General features: G+C 37.2%; 1 protein-coding gene across 7 annotated transcripts in view; it reads left to right on the forward strand.

Moving 5' to 3' along the window:
* Positions 1 to 14,406, forward strand: part of nr1i2 (nuclear receptor subfamily 1, group I, member 2) — a 76,190-nt gene extending 61,784 nt beyond the window's left edge. For all 7 annotated transcript variants that reach the window (XM_088606526.1, XM_088606484.1, XM_088606532.1 and 4 more), the window contains one exon: positions 7,288 to 14,406. In XM_088606526.1, the coding sequence (XP_088462652.1) occupies positions 7,288 to 7,432 (145 nt within the window). In that variant the 3' untranslated portion in view covers positions 7,433 to 14,406. The remainder of the gene's footprint in view (positions 1 to 7,287) is intronic.
* The last annotated feature ends 7,306 nt before the right edge of the window (positions 14,407 to 21,712 follow it).

The raw sequence follows: 21,712 nt of genomic DNA on the forward strand, positions 1-21,712 counted from the left end.
GATTTTGAAGTTGACTCGAAATCTGATAGGTAACCAGTGCAAGGACTTGAAAACAGGTGTAATGCATCCCTGATAGGATTCTTGCTGTCATATTCTGAACATATTGAAGATTGCTCAGTGTGGATTTAATTTCCCCAGTGAACAGGATGTGCATTTATTAATTCTAGTAAAAAAGCCTTACTTGATTTCTCTAGTTCTTAGTTTCTCTAGTTCCCTTTAAAATAAACTATTATTCCACAATGCAGAGTATTACATGGCCAGTATTTACACATGATATTTGTGATTTAAAGAAATTAACACAAGCAGCTTTTGGAGATTTAAGTGTTGGCTGAGTTATTGCAGGATAAAAGACTAGAGATGTTGGCAAGAAGAAGATAATTTGGGGAAAGCTGAGGAATACACTTATAACAAGAACACTTCCTAATGGGGTTAGGCATACTTTTGATGAAGATGATGAAGTTAACAGACTATATGTTTACATAGATACTGAAATAAGGATTGTATTTTAGATTATGTGTAGTTGCTGGCATTGAACTGTGTGTTGGATGCACGTGAATTGAAGGAATGGGCAAACATAGCTGATGCGGATCCACAGAGCCAGCATATTAAGATGTTTATAATTAGAGGCAATTTGTTTAAATAACTAGGTATGGATACTGATGTGCAAGAGAGGTGGAAAGGCTGTTTCCTTAAGCCAACACTATAAAATATTTTATTCTCAGTGAGATGCTGCCATTTCATAGTGGGTTTCTAACACTGTGTATAGTTCCATCCACACAGTGCCTTTACTTCCATTTCTAATCTCTTTATCCAGTACAGAGGATTTGGAGCCTATCCCAGTAAGCAACGGACACAAGGCAGAATACACCCTGGACATAGCACCAGTCCATCACAGGACAGACAGACACAAACACACACACACCAGGGCCAGTTTTCCCATAAACCAATTAACTTACCAGTATGTTTTGGAGTGCGAGAGGGAGTCATATCACACATATGGAGAAAAACCATGTAACCCAGAGAGAACATGTAAACCCCACACACACAGGATGGCAGGAATTGAACCTAGGACCCCAGTGCTGCAAGATAGCAATGCTAACCACTTCGCCACCATTATAAGTGGATGGATATCTTAGTTATCTTTCTAGTTCACAGGTTTGCATGCATAATTTAATTTTGAAAGCCACTGAGACATCAGGTACTACTGTTGTATTTATGAAAAAGAAACAAAACAAAAAACATACTAACAACTATGCCATCCTACTCCTTAGTTAATACATTTTATTATTCATAAACAGTTAACATTGTTAGCAAAATATTTTGAATTATATTTAACCCAATTTTTTCTTTAGTTTTGTATTTAACTTATTATATGATAGTCAGACTTAATGTATATTTGAACAATTAAAATATATTTTTACAAGATTTTACATTAAGCACTTAAAATTAATATGGTTAATAATAGTAAACTGTAACATGCTGTAACAAGATCGGTTAAACTGCGAAGAAAATGCTTTCAGAGAAAATGTTTCAGGTGTGAAGAACATAGATCTCCAATGCAATTTCAACCAAACCTGTTCCCACACACCCTGCCCCCACTACCATTAGAATATACACAAAGCACTGAAATCTTTCAAGCTAATGATCAGGTGACCCAAGAGAGACCAAGAGAAACACCAAGGGGTGCGGAACCAGGGAACTATTTACATGGAAAATGGGCGATCTCCCCAGACTGTCCGCCCGTTTCACTGTTACCTGGATACCTCTTTATTTAGAACTCACTAACACTGATTTTTAGTTTAGAAGGATTCAAGTAGGGTTTTAGATGAAAGGCAGCGACCTTAATCAAGCCCAAATCATAATTGAACCCATTCAGAGCCTACATTACATTTTAGCGTTTCATTCTGAGCAGAAGACCCTCACACCTGAAGAAGGGGGAGGTGTCTTTCGCTGAAAATCTCGCCTGCTTCTACTTTACAACGGGAGTGCTGGCTGTGACGAATTAAACCGGTTTCACAGGTTTCAATCACAGACCATGTGACATGGGAGTCAGGAAACTAACACACAGCGCCACCGGATTTGATAACGCTATAAAACCACTATAAAATAATGTGACTAGGCACAGAACAAGTTTACAGCACAGTACAATAATAAATGCTGACCATGACTTTAGAAGCATAAATTGCCTTACACTCAATTTAAACACAAGCTGTCTTTAGCCCTCTAAGCTGGTTCATACAGAAATGTAGAGATCCAGGCTCAGAACACACAGCTTCATTAGCGAATACATATGCAGGACAACTAGAGAAGACGTTTTACAGAGGATGGATTTTTAGAAACATCCCATCAGTGACATCACTGAAGTCAACTCCTAGGTACTGTAACTGTCGTGTGGATAGTTTCACAAGAATCAGACAAAGGTTTAAGCATTGCTTGTTCTAGATAAAACTGCAAAAAAAACAACAACCCATAATGTACTTCTTTGCGGCTCTGTTTGCCCAAATCATATATTCACAACGTGAAATCTAGAAAATAATATTACGTAACCAAAATCCGCAATATGGAAACAGAACCTGTGTAATTGTTGATAGATGATGTACTCGTAACATTTTTTCAAGACGAACTACAACATTTAAAAAATGACTTGTATGTACTTGATATCTCTAATCAATCCACGGGTCCCAGCACAAAACGAAACTAAAACGCATACCGGTTCGCGCTTCTTATTAGTTGCTCAAAAGTAATTTGACCGTATGAAATGCATAATATAAACCTAGAAACATATACGTGAGCAGTACTTAAGCACTGTAGTATCGGTGTTAAGACATACCTCTCAAATACTGTAAATCAAGTTAAAAATATCTCAAGACCGATTCTGGTCATAATGAAACCATGTTTCGTGTATGTTTTCTTTAAAGTACCGAGACCAGCCATATACTGTATGTTTATGTTCCAAAATTAATATCGTTTATGGCCTTCACACGCGTTGCAGTATGCTCCTATTCTTTTTATGCTCAGCTACTAAGATTTCCCTTCAGTGGTAAAATTAGATATGAATATTCAATACTTAAAAGGGCACAGTTAAGACATTAAATATACATATACATACTGTATACAGTACAGTTTTCATACAGTAATATGTTTATGTTCCTAAATCAATCTCTTTTATGAGCATGTGAAAGGCATGGTGAATCGATTCTCAAAAATTACTGTACTTTGCATGATTGGAAACAAATGCGTGATTGCGAAATGCTGTGGTGTTACTTTTACAAAGACGGTCAATGAAAAAAATAATGTTGATCAGGGCAATACTTTGAGTTTACACTTACAGCTTGTCCAAGGTCATTCATTATTAATACTATTAGTAATATCTTCGTTAAAGACTTTGATGGCCACAGCTCAAACATGAGAGGTTGAGCTTTATTAGCTCCACCTTGCGGAAATTCTGGAAACTATTATTTTGCTTGTCGTATTATAGGAGAATTTACGGTAACTCGCGGTATTTACCGGTAGCTTGCGGTAGACTGCGTACAGCGTGCCGCAAAATAATGCGGTATCGCCCGCGCATTTTGAATGGCTGCATCTGTACATGTGATAACATTTTATCAAAAACACAAGTCTTTGTTGCACAATGTAAAGTATATTAATCTCCAGATTATCACACAGTAGTAGCTTTGTGTCACTGCGCAATCCATATACATTCACAGTCTTGATCTTATACCTCTTGAGAGTAAGCATTTGACAGACAGAAGGTTGTCAGTTGTTAGTTCATTGTCCTAACCAAACAGCGTGATATTATCATCAGCAATGAAGTCCCTTACAGAACAGCTGGGCATTATCAGCAACAAGGTCTTAACCTAATAGGTGGATATCACCATTCTCAAGTAAAGACTGTAACTTAGTTAGGTAGTTAATTTGTGAGTTTTTAAAATATGTCCGTGGGCATAAAAGGTGGTGCTGTACTAATTGGTGAGCTACCCAATGATACTGCACATGTTCCCTCATGTCAGTTAATTGTTCATTACTGTTAAATAAGTGAAAATGTACACATTGAATCTTTGTAGGAGGGACTGGATCTCACAGAATATTTATAGGGTTCAGTGCAACCAGAAACTAACCAACTTCCAGTCTTGTGTGGTTTTAACTTTGTGTTACTAGTGTAATTATCATTGTTAACGATATACAGTATCATGCAAAGTTTAGCCTTTTCAAGTTGGGTTTCTTAGATACGCCATCTCACCTTGTAAGTTAAGGCAAACGGAACAGCTGCAAACATAATGATTTCACTTTCAGTAACCATGAAGAAGGGAAACACTGGTTTTGAATTGGGAGGATTTTTTAAACTACATTATTTACCTGGAACAGGATCCCTCTTAGATGGTTGCATAGCACAGAATCTGCAGGGAATAGCTATGTTGTTAACAAACCTACCAACCGTGTTTCTATTCCACCAACCTTGTTTTCAGGTTACTCTGCTCAATAAACTCAGTGTGTCCTACCAGGGCCTTTAGTATAAGTGCCACTGCAGTCCATTGGTTTGAGGGTGGCCCCACTCTCCTACTGGGAGACAGATACATTTTCATTGTATTTTTTTTTTTATTCCCTGACGTTAATTGCATACTTGTCCTAGATTTGTTTGTCACCTGATTTTAAAGTTGATATATTGTTTCCTGAGGGAGAACGTGGGCACGTGGGCACTGGCGTCCTTTGTGTCTCAACCCAGCATTGCTTGTACTGGTGCCATAGCTTATCATCCTCCCTTGTGAGCTCCGGTGCTGCAATGTGTCTCCACTAATGAATTAAATAATGTTTTGGGAGGATCCTTGTCCTACATTGTAATTTAAATTACACAAACGCTACAAGATAGGTTTCAACACCATCCTTTGTTGTCATTTTCTGTAGTACGCGCACAGGATAGGGAGTATGGTGTTCTTTTCTGTCGTCTCCAACCCCCGAACACTGAATTAATTAAACTGCTAATCTGTCTGGTAGGACCTGAGTGACCTCCTGCTGGACTGCTATCGCCTCCTGTTGTATTCTGTTTGTTTCCTGTTGTACAGCAACAAACTGAATCAATGCTCTTATGGCTTCATAACATAATGGTTTTAAGCAGAAAAGAAAATTTGGGGTTTCACTTTGCTCTATCTGACACTTTTTGTTTTGTTTGAAAGCAAACACTATAATCCTGAACGTTAAAATTACCATGAGTAATCTTACTCTGAGATCAGATACAGTATCTCACCATCAGGAGACTGTGAGAATCTGTGTAGACAATTTCTGTCCATTCTCTCAATTCCTTTATAGCAGTGGTTCTCAAACTATGGTACGCAGAACACCGCTAGATGTTACTGAAAAATTGGGACGGGATTTCCTATTTTCAGAGTTTGTGTCGAATCCACAGTCTATGTACTTCGATACAGCGTGCACTAATACTTGAGTACTTGAGAGCTACAATGTAATTCTATACCACTGTATAGGAATGTTTATTACGAACGTAGCATGACTTGCAGGTGGTACTTTGTCCAAAAAGTTTGAGAACCACTGCTTTAGAGGGAATCGAATTCTCACAGGTGCAGCCAATTCCTTATTATTCTTGTGACAATGTAGAGGTTTGCCATCTTGGAGTGTATCAATGTCGCCTTCTTAAGGTTCATTCCCATTTGTTACACTTCAGTACTATCTACCTTGTTGCAGTACTCTAGCATGATATGAGGGTGGACTCTATGGGGATGACACATGAAAATAAGTGCTGATTAGATTGAGATGAGCAATATTTATTAAAAAAACACTTACTGAGGTGTGTAATCATTGAAAAAACAAGCACTGTAGAGAAACATTTAGGAGAATTGAAGTTTGTAAGGTGTAACCCCTTAAATATACCTTTTCATTTACTGTAAATAAGCAAACATTTCCAGCTGGTTTGTGCAAGTTTTATATCCGGCCAAGGGAGTCTTTCAGTAGAAATTAAAGAAAAAATGTAACTTTGTGTATTTTATGCAGATGGCCACTTTTATTTAAGAATCTTCCTCATGGGTTTGGGTTTCAAGGGCAGAGCTGAAGGCTCACAGCTATGTTAGAAATGTCCCTATACTGTAGATGCAACTCTATAGATTAGCTTTGCACTCTGACTCCACTTGGTTTAGCAGGAACAGTTACAGGGTTTTCGGGAGTTCTGGGAAGTATTATTTTTAGAATAAAGGCTTAAGCCCTGCAGAAAATATAGATTAACTTAAAATGACCCTTACTCATACCCAGATCTTGAACAGATGTCCAGATTTGGCTGTTTTGTCAGATTCTCCTGTTCTATTTCTCACTGTGGCTTTTACTGAAATTGACAATGCAGTAGTTTCTCCTTGGGAAAACATACAGTATGAAAGCAATAATTAATAAGATTGATTAATTTAACAAAAATGCAAACATAAAAATCAGGTTTATGGACCTCTTGTGGAACATATTGAGTCACCCAATATATAAATTAGAAAAGAGGATGCAAAAAGTGTTATAAGAAATAAAGAAAAAAAGAGGACTGTTTTTTATCTGTTATCCAACTGAAACAATTAACAGTTTTACAACAGTTTATGTAATGATTAGTTTCCAGTTTGTTTTCTGAATGTTTATCTTGTAAAAATGATCAGAGCAATGGCAACATTCTAAACAGCATTTGATTGAAGCCATTGCAGTTAACTATTGATAGTTCGTCTATCTACATTTTTCCAATCTAACACGATTAAAAATGTATTTTTCAATTTTTTAAAAATTTCATTTCACAAAATATTCTTCTTTCCTGAGTTCTCATTGGTCTTGTAGACATAATCTTGAAGACAGGACAAAACGCTCATGATTTTGTCATTACCATAATGTACCCTCATCCACCCTTCCATTTTCTAAATAGCTTTATCCAGTACACGTTCGCAAGGAATACCAGAATCTATCCTTGAAATTTACTGGTACAAGGCACGATACACCTTGGATGGGACACCAGTCCATTGCATGACACACAGACGCAAACACACACTCACAACAGGGCTGATTTACAGAAGCCATTGAACCTATTAGTTTGTCTTTGGATTAGAAATTGGATTTGTGGATGGAAACTGGAACACTCAGAGGGAACCCACATGAACAAGGGAAGAACATACAGTACAAACTCCACACAGACTGCTCCCCATATCCAGATTTGAGCCCTGGGCTGCAGCACTGCAAGGCAGCAAAGCTGACAATGCGCCACTGTCCCACCTGTTTTCTATACATAACTGTGAAGACCATCTTTTTCTTTTCCTGTTCCAGCCTGTTGTTCCCAAAGATAATTGCCTGTCTGACGGAGCTGCGTACAATGAATGAAGAGTACACCAGGCAGGTGCTGCAGATCCAGGACATCCAGCCAGACGTCACACCTCTCATGATGGAGGTGTTTAGCAACAATCCTGAGTGAAGCTACTGTATGTAGCACTTCACAGGAGACCCTCAAGATGAGAAGGTGTTAAAGCTCAACACAGATGAAAAGAGTGGGCATACTTAGGGGCTCCTTCTGGAGCATCTCTAAATCAATGCTCATGTCCTATCCTTATGCCACAAAGTTTACAACTCCCCTAAATCACCACTCCACATGCGATCTGCCTTTTTCCTTTGAAAGCACAAAGGGTCCAAGCAAGAAAAAGAAAAGAAGAGTGGGTTTGTCCCAGAGCTCTGCTGCTTTGTGCACAATATAAAGAAATATGTTTTTTGCCATGTACTACTATTTATTTTCTTGAACAGTTCTTCCTGAAGAGGTTGAAATCTCCTTAAAATTAATTTCCCTGCCAGTTCAACAAACATTATGTGTGAATTATGATGAATGTCCATTTTTAAGACACCAGAGGACTGGGGCTTATCTTTCTTTTCACAGTGAGGAATTAATAAAGCTCCTTAGTCTTCTCTCAAGGTGGCAGGGGCCCAGACAATTGGCATGAGTCACAGAAGCGAGCCTCCTGAAGCTGAGAGAGTGTTGAGGTGTTTCCACACCTCAAAGGCCTCTTCACAGAACAAAGCAGGCAACTTGTGTGGCAGTCTTGCTCTACTACAGTATGTGTTTATTTGTTGTTTTTGTAAATTGGCCCATTTTAGTCATGGGCTGGCATAAGACTGACATTTTATGTTCCCTTATATTTAACAGATCTTTTTCAAAACGAATATATTTTAGTTAAGGTTGATTCTACACTGAAGAGTAAAAGCAGAAAAACACACATTGTGACACCTGAGTAGGTGCTGAAAAGTTTTCTTTCTACTTTTATTGTTTTAGTGTCCACATATGCACAAGGAAAATATATACACATTCTATAAGAAAATTCAGATTCTTTTGAAGAGTCATTTTTACAAATATATTCTACAAATTATTGATATGGACATGTGGTATTCCACCACAGGCTTGGAAATGGTGAGCCTTGCCTTGGAGTTCATGGCCTCCTCACTGAAGTGTTCCTTGCATTATTGATGTGTAGGCAGATTTCAGGTTTTGTGTTTATCTGTCAAAAAGTGAATCAGGGCTCCTGTGTAATTAATAAATTAATAGATAGAATGCAGTGACTCCCCCCCTGACATTCAGCTTACGGACTGATTGGCCATAAAATTGTGGTGTTTCTCTTTCCTCTTGTTCTTCTGCACAGACAAGAATCAGTCCAACTCAGGCAGTCATCACAACAGGGTAGATGCTGGCAGTAGCATTGGGCCATTGCACTATTACATTTTTTTCTTTTTTATATTTTATGTTAATAACTATATGTATTTTAAAAGTACATGAGCATGTGGTGATGGTTTCCATATGTTCTATGGACCATGTCAAAAAGCAGTGCACGCATAATACCATATAAAGTACTATAAAAATGCAAATGGAAGCGATATTAGGAAGTTCCTAAGTAATTGAATATGCATTAACCTGCAGTATGTTCAAAAGTTCCCTCCCCAAAAAAGAACACAATCTGATGGTGTATAGCATGGTGATGTCCTTCTAAAATGTGTGCCTGTGAAGGCCACTGGCTGTTTTACACACTGTGAGCTCCGCAGTGCCTTATAGGAGAAACAGCCTCAAGAGGAGGCCACCTCTGACTCAATGAAAGCAGTGCCAGCTCACCATGGTGTGACCTCTCTGGCTTACGTCCACCACACCCTGCTCATACTTTGCCAGCTGTGCCAGCTGATGACACAGCCCAAGCTCACACTGGGAGGGTCTGGACTACAGGACTCAACTCCAGATGACTGTACACCTACAGTATACTAGCTGAGTCACTGCAGAACCTTCATTACATGTACAGTCATGCTTGAAAGTCTGTGAACCCTTCAAGGTGGTCATTATTATAGATATTATAGAGATATTATATGAACCTGAACTTTTAATGAATATATAGAATTAATATCCTAAATAAAGACTTCCCACACATAAAAAGGGATTTGAACACAGATTATTAGACTGTGATATTTAAGAAATCACCAGATATTCTTGTGTGCAAAAGTAAATGAAGTTGTGGTACCTCCTTTAGCAGCAATAACTTCACACAGTTGCCTCCTATAACCAATTATCAGTCTCTTGCTGGAGGGATTTTTTTCCCACTCCTCTTTACAAAACTCCATCAGCACCAGCTTTACAAAACACCACCAGAGGTTTGAACAGCCCTCTTCAGGTCCTGCCACAGCATTTCAATAAGATTCAGGGCTTTGGCTTGGCCATTCCAGGAAAACAGAACCTCTTCTTCCTAAGCCATTCTTTAGTGGACTTGAATGTTTAGGATCGTTGTTTTGTTGAAACATCAACTTTCTGCCCAGCTTGAGTTTTTGAACTGATGGCCTGACATTCTTCACAAGGAATCATTGATATTTCTCAATGATATCAAGTTGCCCAGGGCCAGAGCCCCATACAAGGACATTCCCACCACCATGCTTGACAGGATCAATTTTGGACTCATCTGTCCAGAGAACAGACTTCCAGAACTCTTCACGCTTGTTCAGGTGGTTTCTGGCAAACTTCAGACAAGCAGTTTTGTTCTTTTTTGACAGAAGAAGCTTCATCCTGGCGACCCTTCCATAGATGGCATTTCTGTTTAGGGTTCTTCTTATTGTTGATCTATGCACCACTACTCCAGAAGCAGCTAGGGAGGCTTGTAGCTCTCTGGATGTTATTATAGGATGACCTTTTACCTCTTTTATTATTCTCCTTGTTGTCCTGGGTGAAAATTTAGGTAGACATCCACTTCTTGGCAGGGTTGCCATTGTTTTAAATGCCCTCCACTTGTATACTCTTTGCCCAACAGTGGATTTGTGGAGTCCAAATCTGAGGAAATCTTTCTGCTGATGTTTCCTTAGTTCGAGGCATGATGCTAGACTCGTAGAAAGAGTAACTGACCTGCTTTCTCGCAATTATTTATGTTAGCTCCTCCCTAATTCTGATTAAATATGCATTTTGTGTTTAAAAAAACAATAAATCTCAAATTATGCAATGGGTTCACAAACTTTCAAACATGACTGTAATTACACGTAATTTCATCCCTTCAGTGCAATTTCAGTGCAATGCCATGCAACCCTTGTCATATGCAAGCTTTGCTTCCAAATTAGAGAAGGAATAATGAATGGATATATTTGCAGAGATGAAATTGCTCAGTCAAGTAGGTAATGTTTGGAGTGACCCTACTGTGGGGTGCTCATTACAGTCTGGTTTTCAGAATATCAGGGACATGCCTTAAACTTATGAACATTGTGTGTTTTAAATGTGTTTAAAATAAAGAGTTTTACATTTTTATATGGAAAAATCCAGGCATAATATTGAAGTTATGCAAAAGGTTGTTTTGATATGTGTAACTTACTGTAAGGATAAGGTAAGGTTTAGAGTGTTGTCTTTCTACAATGTTGCTGATGTAAACCAATCATAGTAAAGCAGATCTAACCAACATCTCTGCCACATGGACATTATGTGTTAAAATTAAAACATCAACTGTTGGAGGCCCACAGGGCCTTCAGGTTTTTTTAAACAATACCAGCACAGAATGAGGTGAAGATTTCCAGAGAGCTATTCTGGCTGCCTTACCCTCAGGATACATGGCTGAAGATTCCTGCTGCAAACAAGTGCTGTCTGAGAGCGTCCTGAATAGTAAGTGGGGCCGAGTTCTCTGTTGTTTGGGTGTGAAGCCACAGAAAAAAACAGGTTGAGTTTCAGTATTGGCCCATTTAATATGAGCAGGATCAATACACCTGTTCAGACACCTGTCTGAGAGGAAAAACTGTGGATATTTCTGTAGATATTAAATTCAATAAAGAGAATATTGTACATATTGTATTGTAAGTGAATTTAATGCAAGTCATTTTATTGTTACTTTGCTTTAATCTTTGTTGATTACTTTTGATTAAGCATTCTTTCATGTACCGTTATTGTCTAAATGTTAAACTGGTTAAACATTTTTGTATTTATTTGAACTTCCGTATGTATTTAAAAGGTTTTCAAGACGTCCCTGCTGTCTGTATGATGTAAATGATGTAATGCCCATTTCTGTCTGTGTTTTGATTTTATACTTACTGTGATTATAGTAACCAGACATCAGACAACTCATCAACTGGGTATAGGCAACCAATGGCTTTATCAGGGAGATTAACATTTACTTTGAAACTTCATTAAGCTTGGCAAAAAGAGTACAGTGGGCTAAAAGCTAAACACCTAAGAAAATTGGGGCATTGAAATGTAGAGTTGCATCTAGTTGCATCTAATCACCTAATCTAGGCATTCAAATTCATTTAATTACTTTGCTAGGTCAATGTTTAAATATTGTATTTTTATTGTTTATAGTTCAGGATTAAGCGGTGACAATCCATTACAGAGTTAAAAAAGATATGTGCATAGATACATGGTTAATTTTATTTATTTTTGTAAATGTAAGTAACTCAGGTCAACACATCCTTCAGTTTTATGCTTTTGGATCTGTATTTAATATAAAAAGAAAATGGGCTACATGCACTGTTAAATCTTTAACATGTTGCTATGATACAGTAATTCCAAGGTTGAATGTTATCTTGAAATAAAAAGGAAACAAAGAGGTTTTTTTGTGTTATGAAGCTTTATCTTTAAGAATAGACAGTGACGAACTTGCAGTTGAGAACAAATTGATCTTGAAATATCCCTTTGACACAGATAAACCCCTTTAAAACTTTCTTGTTAATAAGCATTCTCTGTCATCAGCAGAAATGATACCCAACAATGTTTAATACTTTAATGCACGAAGGGTTTTAAAACCACAAGATGGTTTTACATCTTAATCTCAAACTTTTTACATTAAGCAAAACTGGCAAGACTGAACTCAGGAACAGTGGAGGGGCAACATTGTGTAGTGCAATTTCACAATATTGTTTAGACAATTTAAGTTTAAATATATTTTACCATGTCTGTGACCAAGTACAGTTAGGTGTTTTTATGTGTTAATGTTGACTATGCTATTTGTGAATTTCTGAGTAAATTTGTGATTGTGGTAGGGGCAGGGTTTTAACTGATGAAAACAGAAAGGAGAAATAGTTATGTGCAACCCACATACAGCATTACACAGGGCATTTTAGAGATCTCTCCCATATTATCAACAGTCTGTTTTTAATTGGCCCTTTCTTCCAAAATAATATATGAATTGTATCTGTCATTATTCCTCTGACCTCCCAGTTAGACTGCCATAGACCTGTTCTGCTGTGTGCATGTATTGTTCTAATTGAACTTGAATGGGGTGTTGCCAGCTGTAACATCTTATTTTATCATCTTAGAAATGGGATTGACTTCATAAGAGGAATTAAAAACAAATGTTACCACCTGTTTATTCTTTTTGATGTTTAAGGTAGTATCGCAGATGGAAATTTGACAGACATTTCTAAACAAAACTTGCTGGGGTATTAAGAGAAATAAAAAAAATGGTTTGGTCTCTTAGTCCCTTCTTTTGTGATGCTGCACTATGTAACAATACAATGGTAAAATATGGCCTTCAATGTATCATTTTCCATTTCTTTGAAAGAGGATTGAAATTACTCTGTAATGTTTACTATACTGAGAAAGGGATAAACTAAGATCTATTTTTCAGATATATACTGTATGTGTGAATTCTACATCTGAGAAGAGTGCATTGAAGGCGCTCCTTCATTTTCAACAAAGTGATTAAACAAATTCTTTTAATTAAAATGGTTGGTTACAAATTAAGATTTTTCTACGTCCGACCCAATTTTACACAGTTCCAAGAAACATCTAGTGAAAGATGCATTACCTACTGTATGTAGAAATGGGAAAGAGCACAAAATAATTCTAATTCTAAGGCAACTCTGGGATATCTCAATAGCTCATGTACAGTGTAAGACAGTGTGTTTAGCGATATAAAGCACAACATTGAATTGTGGACTAATAAAATCTTTGACTGATCTTAACTGTTCTGTTGTTGAATAATTTTATAACAAAGACTGCCCTTCAATCAAATCAAGTTGATGATACGGGTGACTTCAAGAACATTGCTATTTATCAATTCATTTTAGATTAGTAATTATTTTAACAAACTGTGTATGCGTGTTAATCTTTTGAAATCTTTTGAAAGCTCATCTTTTGAAAGCTCAAGTAGAGATTCCAGATAAGTTTGAGCTGGGTTGGTCAATATTTCCTGTGAAAAACCTGTGAAATATGAATTAGTGAGAAACCGGATTTCAAATAAATGGCTCCAAGTATTCTAATTGTTTGTTTTATAAATTTGGGGCTTATGAAAATGGTGAATAATAGGCATTGACTGACTGGAATAGCCAATAACTTAAATAATTTATCATAACCCCCAACTTGTTAGGATTTTAGGTATAGTTAGAGGAATGTATTGTAAATCTTTGGTGAAAAAAAATCTCTGTCTTGATCTGATCCTGTATGGTGTCTTCTTCACTGTTGATTGACAGTTCCTTTACCCAGAATGTAAGGCAAACCAAGGTAAACACATCTCAGCAAAAAAAACCTTTGCTTTGAAGCTGGGAGTGATTACACTGCCAGGTGTTACACACTTTTATCTAAACTTTTTGAGACACTTCCTAGTCACTTATTGCAATAACTCAACACTGTTTAAAGTATAAAAATGGTAGTTAGGCTCTGTTGCCTTGAAGCTATTCTTGTGCAGCAGAATTGTTGAAGTTGAGGTTTGAATCAAACACAATAAAAAAAGAAACAGTTTGGGAAGTCTGGAAATGTCATAAATCCATTAACTCTAATTATCAATGAGTTTTCATATCACTTGCATAATAGCCTACAGTAGAGCCTATGTCAAATGTAAGTCATTATAATAGGTCATAAAAACCCAGCAGGAAACTTTTAACCATTGTAGTTATGGCAAGTAACATACAGTATGTATGTAATTTGATGTTACTATTTTTTAAATTAAAAAAATGCTATTATAATTGTGCTAAATGATTTGTTCCTTCTTTTCTATACACCAGAAATCTCAGAAATATATAAAAAAACACAGAAATACTAGAAACTATACTATACTAGAAACTTAAATTTTTAGACTACCATTCAGCTCCATAATTCACACAAGACAGAGAAATGTCTTTGACTTTAACCCACTTTATTCCCTCCCTCTTCCAAGCCAGTAAGTATTTAAATTCCTGAGATACAAAATGTGGCCTTTCACTCAGCAGTTGTTCTGGCAAAATGACTGACCATTCCTCTCAGTTTCTGAATTGTGCAACCTGTCATGGTAGATGTCATTACAACAAGCTCTGACCATTAGGTATGGGCATCAACAGCTCCCAAGAACACATTACCTTCAACATGTCCCGCAAAGTCAATGTGAGTGCTCTGCCAAGGATTCTCAAGCTAGTCCCATGGATGCAAGGGTACCAACTTAAGACTATTTCTCATATTTTGGCATAATTGGCACTATCCAGAACAGACAACCAGAAAGAACTTCATGCAATCTCCTTCAGGCAAACAATTACTGAATGCCCTAAGTGCAACTGCTCTAAAAGTGGTAATTTCAGAAGTGAAGGAAGTCCAAAATCTGAGGCACTACAGGATCCACACGGGTGGCTTTGTTCACCTGGCTATCAGTAACAAGTGTGTGTTCTAGATGTGCAAAGTGGAAGATGTCCTGGTGTACAGTATCAAGTTGTCTGACTGCATTTCTGTGCGGTGCTGATCTTTGATACCTTACATTTTTTGTGTGTGCAAAAAAGCTGCAGCCATAGAAGGAATACCTGTGTATGGTCCTAAAATAGAAGTGAAAAGGCTATGGTCAGTGAGAAGTGTAAACTTCAATCTAAATAAGAACTAATTTATAATTCAATCTAAATAAGAACTAAAAGTCCTTTATGTGTAACAATGGACTGCGGCTCCTGTGACATTTTGTTAACATGCATCTGTAGGAAGGCCTGACAGATTAATTTAGCAAAAATGTCTTCAATACAGGGCAGAGGGTATTTTTCAGTTTGTAATACAGGTTTATTTGTGACCTTAAAGTCCCCACAAAGTCTAACGGAACCATCTTTCTTTCTTATACTGGCAGCTCCAGGCCTCCTGCCTTGACTAGACGGTCCAGGTCAGCTTCCATTTTATGTCTGATTGCATAAGGTACAGTTCTGGCTTTAAAGCATTTTGGTTGAATGTTACTGTAGGTTTGATATTTAATTGCTTCCATGTCAGTCAACCTGTCTTTTCCTTTCGTCATCATATACACTTCAGCATAATTGACTTTTATTTTCTCTAATCAAGCCCTTCCAATCAAGGAGAGATAATTGCTTTTCAAGACATAATAGTGTAAAGTCGCTGTTTGTCCATTTACTGTAGTTCCACAGCTTTAGCTCCACGCATAGGAACAGATTCTCCAGTGTAGGTTCTCAGAATGATTTTGTTGGGTTTGAGGGGTAGATTCTGAAACTTCTGCTTGTACACATGTGTCAGAAATCAAGTAAAATTCAGATCCTATATCAAGTTACATTCTCACTGGTTGCCCTTCTATCAGTGACATTACACAGGAACTGTGTGAACACCCAGGTAATATGTGGTGTGTCATACCTTCTTTAGACGGAGTCACTGTTGTCCTCTGGCACCTGTTCAACAGCATGCAGCATTTTCTTTTCCTACCCTATTACTTTTGTTTCCTCCTTTATGATGAAGGGTCTCATTTAGTGCATTATTGAATTCACCATTAGTGGTCCATGAGCTATCTGAGAAAAGCAACAAACTGTTTCACCGTATTCTTGATTTCTTTTGTGGAATCAAAAGCTCTCTGCTATAACTAGTGGTTTATGAGTGAAATGTGTTTCTAGTACTTTTACGATTTCACTGTAAGCTTTTGTTCCAGGATTATCGGGTTGAACCAAACTAAACAATAATCCAAAGGTTTCAGCGCCCATTAAATTAAAAAAAGTTGCTACTTTTCTCTCAGCAGCAATATTGTATGCTTGGACAAAAAACTCAAATGTTTCTGTTTCTTTTACCATACACACACACTGCACTGGTAGGAGACAAGAATCCTTGTCACCAATCTGTTGTGTATTTTTAACCTTTGGTTCATCTGAGAAATCAAGAGTGGAAGGGAACAGAGCTGGAGCCATGGTTTGTTTCTCACTTGGTCATATATCATATAAAAGTATTTTGCTATTTCGTATTTGGTTTACCCATAATCCTTCTTAGAGAACCAATTTTTAATTCACATACAGTAGTTCAGAATCTTTATAAACCTAATCACAACTTGCATGGTAAACCATACAATAAATGACAATAAGAAAGATTCCAGGAGCTAATCTCTTTTATCAGTCAGATCTTATTAACTCAAATATCAGGTGTTTCTCATTATTAGCATCATTTGTTTCTTTTCATACCCAAAATGCTATGAGGTTATTTTTTATATTACATCATACAGGGCTATCAGAATGAACCTTTAGCTTTAAACAAAAAATCAATGAAAGACAGCTATTAAAATGTGTTTCTCAAGAAAGACCATCATTGAGGGAAAATAGTAGAACAATGTCCAATGCATAATACAATTCTACAGTATGTTTCTGTTTGCTTAAAATATTATGCAATTACAATTATGTAATACAGCATAACAAGACTCATTAACCAATATTAATATTGAATGAATTACAGTACATTGTAAATACAGTACAGTATATAATCAACTAAAAACATTTACAGTATTGCTTATTGTCGCTTCCTGGCATGAGGAGTTTGATACTAATTTACAGTAGTATGCCCTAAGAGAAAATTGTGAAATCGTCTCACTCTTTTATTAATTTTTTATAGGTACAAAATCATAATATTCACTATAAACTAATCTAGAACAGAAGGCCAAACACAGTTCTCCAAATGCAGTATATAGTGAGACACTGCTACTTAGATCCATGTGAAAATGTACACATTCAAACACAGAATACACAATAGGTAAGTCATATTCATCCAGGAGGTCATCTGCAGTCATCATGATTTAAGTCCTGTTCTTTCTACAAATCATAGTTTGGGGAACTTTTCTAGGGAACAAAAAAATATTTAAATTGGGAAACATGTTAAAATCTGATCACAGTCTCTATAAATCCCAGTAACCAGCCTATTCACTTTAAATTAATGCATAGGACTCATGTCACACCATACAATTAGTGACCATGCAACCCGCCCACAGTATAATCCGTTTAGACTACTTCCAATCAGTTTCCAAAAATGAAGCAGTCCACCATCAAAAAGTCACAACAACGAAAACAGAGCCTCTTTCCTCTGCCTTTTATTACAGAGGCTTCTCCCCTTTTGAACACCCACAACACTCTTAAAGAACCCCACTACCAAACAAACACATTCACCTCAATAAAAACCCAAACATCAAAACAAAAATCAATTACCAAAGTCAAATACATTTCACATTTCCCTTAATATTTTATTACCTTATTGAAACATATAGGTTTTTATTTTAAAACACCAATGTTCATAAATGGATGGGAAGACCAGCTCCCCTCCAGTCCATAAGAGAGCACAATGGGAAACAAGCCAGTGGTTATCTGGTAATTGCTTCCCAGGCTTTAAATCTGGCCCTGCCTCTGATTGTGGTTTTGACTGTTTTGACTGAAAATGAGGTGAAGTAGCTGCAGCAAACAAATGGCCAATAATATAAATAATTATATTTACTTCAAACTTATAGTGTATGGGACCAGGCCCATCACACAAATATATTTCCCAAAATGTACATTATGCCAAACCCATACTGTAATGTCAAACCCGATCCTTGCCTGTGTTTGTTGACTGATGGCTACATTCTTAATTTTACAATAGTGAGGAAAAAAATACAACTCTAGCTAACCTTAGACATTGTGCCAAATAAATACTGGATACCTGCATTGCAATAAACTGCTAACTCAGAATATACAACAGCTAGAATTAATTCAAGAAGAAAATTCAAGAAAGATCCAATCTTGGGAAAGAATGTTCCAGCTATTAGAAATACGCTTGTTTCATAAGATAGTAAATCAACATATAGAAAGTAATTCATTATTGCCACACATAAATAGTTGATGGAATTTGCTTTGCAGTATAGCAAGAAAATACTGATGAAGCAGACATACAGTATACATAAGTACTTGCACAACACAAAAAATGAAAAGACAAGAAAAACACAATCATTATCAAATTCTTACACAAACATGTACCTTACAAACCTTGCATCTGGCAACCGTAATTGTAAAAAAGATGTTCATGGGAGACTAGATAGATGAAGTGGGAGAGTTCAGAGTTTGGTTGGCAGTGAAAATTAAGCTAAAGTTGAAGTGGGCGGTTCTTGAAAGGATGGATTCTAACCTTTTTTTCCAAATGGAGAAACTGAAAAAGATTATGAACAGGATGAGAGCTCTTGAATAGAATAGCTGTCCAAATTCCCATACCAAACAGTGATGGAACCTGTCAAAATAATTTGAATTATGGCTGTGTAAAATTCATGATAAAGGTGTTGGTTCACTCTGTTTCTTAAGTAGTTTGAGAAAGAACATCCTCTGCCACACCTGTATGATGTGTGGATGCACTGTTTATGATCACCATTTACAGTATATAGTATATGTTCCCAAGAATTTGAAGAAATGTATAATTACTATAGCATAGTCCTTAATGATGATGGAGATAAAGTTAAAGTTCTGTATTAAACTTGTGTTATGATTTCCCAAGTTTGTGATACATTGAAGTTAAGGTCATTATCAGAGCACCAGGTTGTTCCCCAGCCATTCACCTGTCGGTATGGAGCCTCATCATGATTAGAAATGAGGACAACGATAGTCAACCATGTCAACCTGAGATGTGAGGTTGTTTGTAAAAAGGAAGAACACAGACACAGCCTTGTGGAATGTCTACTGTATATTAAAAGTCAGAGGGCAGGATGTCCAGTTATTCACTTTGACATGTGAAAAAGTCCAGAATCCAATGACATACTGTATAGCAGATTTGATATTCAAATCCAACAATTAATTATAGAATTTATGTGGGTTAATGTTGCTGAAGGCCAAACTTAAATCCAAAAAAAGCATACAAGCTTTTGAGTTTTGGATTTTCCAAATTTGGTTTTCATTGAACTTGTTGGCCAGGTAGGCAAACTAGTGAGGATCCAACAGGGGAGATTGAAGTGCTTAAGCACTAGACACTCAAAGGCTTTCATAGCCACTGTAGTTAGAGCAATTGGTCTGTAGTTATTAAAGCAGGATATCTTTGAAGATGTAGGAATGAGAACTATAGTAGTTTAAACTGTGCCTTTCTGCAGATGAAGTGAATTAAAAATAGTGATGTACTCAGGACACAGTTGGGCCGCAGCTGACAGATTGTCTGAACCTATGTTTTTTCTTTTATTTAGTAAAAATTGCTCTCACTTCAATGTGGACAGAAAATGGAGAAAGCAGGGAAGAAGACAGTGGTGGGGGTTCTCAAAGCGAGACTAAATCTGGTGAAGTTTATCTTGGAGGCTGGGGTCATCATCCAGTAAGGTCACAGAGTTTTTTATTGTTGGTCATTTCCTGATTTTTTTTCCAGACTTATTTTGGGAGCAGTCAGCAAATTGGGATTTTAGTACAGCATTTAAGTATAGCTGCTCTTTGCTCTCCTCACTGCAGGGCACAGTTCATACTTGGCTGAAATATATTAATTTCAGTCAACCTTGTTAAAAGGTCTTTTCTACACTGTGGGTCTTGAAATTCTTTTAAAAACCATGGTTTCTTATTACTATATAACTTTACTGCTTTTGTAGGGATGCATACCTTTTTGCAGAACCTTATGTAAGATGTAACATACATAGGTCAGTATATTGTAACACAACAGGGGTTCAGGCAGGCGCCCTTGCCGCATTAGGTCAGCCCCCAGCCATTGGGGGCTTGAACCCGGGACTCCCGCGTCACTTAGGAGGGACCCAGCCCAGTGAGCTAAGGAGAGATCTCTTCACAGCCTCCTAGCTGTGGTCCTGCTATCACAGGGAAGGGCGGTGACATCACCTGCTCTGGTAAGCCTGCTCTTACACAGTGCCTGTCGGCCGTAAGCGTTACACTATTCAGTAAATTCAATAAAACAATAATGATATTTGCTTACACTTATATAGTGCTTTTCTGGACACTCCACTCAAAGCGCTTTACAGGTAATGGGGACTCCCCTCCACCACCACTAATGTGCAGCATCCACCTGGATGACGCGACGACAGCCATAGTGCGCCAGAACGCTCACCACTCATCAGCTATCAGTGGGGAGCAGAGTAATGTAGCCAATTCATAGAGGGGGATTATTAGGAGGCCACGATTGGAAATTTGGCCAGGACACCGGGGTTACAACCCTACTCTTTTCGAGAAGCGCCCTGGGATTTTTAATGACCACAGAGAGTCAGGATCTCAGTTTTACGTCTCATCCGAAGGACGGCGCCTGTTTACAGTATAGTGTCCCCATCACTATACTGGGGCATTAGGACCCACATGGACCGCAGGGTGAGCTGCTGGCCCCACTAACACCTCTTCCAGCAGCAACCTGTCCTCAATGTCAGTATATTCATCCAGAGAAGTGCAAGCAAAACTAAATATGTTTATTGTACATTCATAAGACCCTCTCAGGCTCTCTAAAGCATCTGAGAACCAAACCTTGACAAATGTTAGGTTTGGCTTGATATTTTAAAGTTTTCATTGTACATGATTAGCAACATTATTGCATGATCCAATTTACCCAGTGGTGGTTAAGGATAGTTAAACTATATAGCTATATACTGTAGCTATAAATATATACAGTATAGCTAAATAAAGCTTAACTCTATATTATATTATTGAGTCCCATATTATAAGAGATAGCTACCATAGTTTAAGAAATGGAAGAACTCAGAATGAGAAGTGAATTTTCAGTAAAAATAGTTCCAATAAAGATACATGTCAAAATTCTGTATTGGCACTACTGCCCTTCCTCATTTCTACTAATGATTTATGGTCTATAATAGTAAACTAATGACATTGCCATATGGTACTACAATAGGAGGATTAGAAAGTGCTGTAAAAGCAACAAATTAAACTAAAAAATATTTAAATCAAGTTCAAGGCTGTAACATCCATCAGGTGACACAAGAGCAGAACATTACATGCAGGCAGCAAAAACATAAACTATACAGTAGATATAAAATAGGAAACAGGTACTTGAAGGAGCTATTTAGGTAATAAAAACACATGTTTATATGTTCTTCTAATCTTCTAGACAATGTGAGGAAGAAATAAAAAG

Source organism: Lepisosteus platostomus, chromosome 2 (assembly GCF_059453375.1).
Source record: "Lepisosteus platostomus isolate fLepPlt1 chromosome 2, fLepPlt1.hap1, whole genome shotgun sequence".
NCBI classification, from domain to species: domain Eukaryota; kingdom Metazoa; phylum Chordata; class Actinopteri; order Semionotiformes; family Lepisosteidae; genus Lepisosteus; species Lepisosteus platostomus.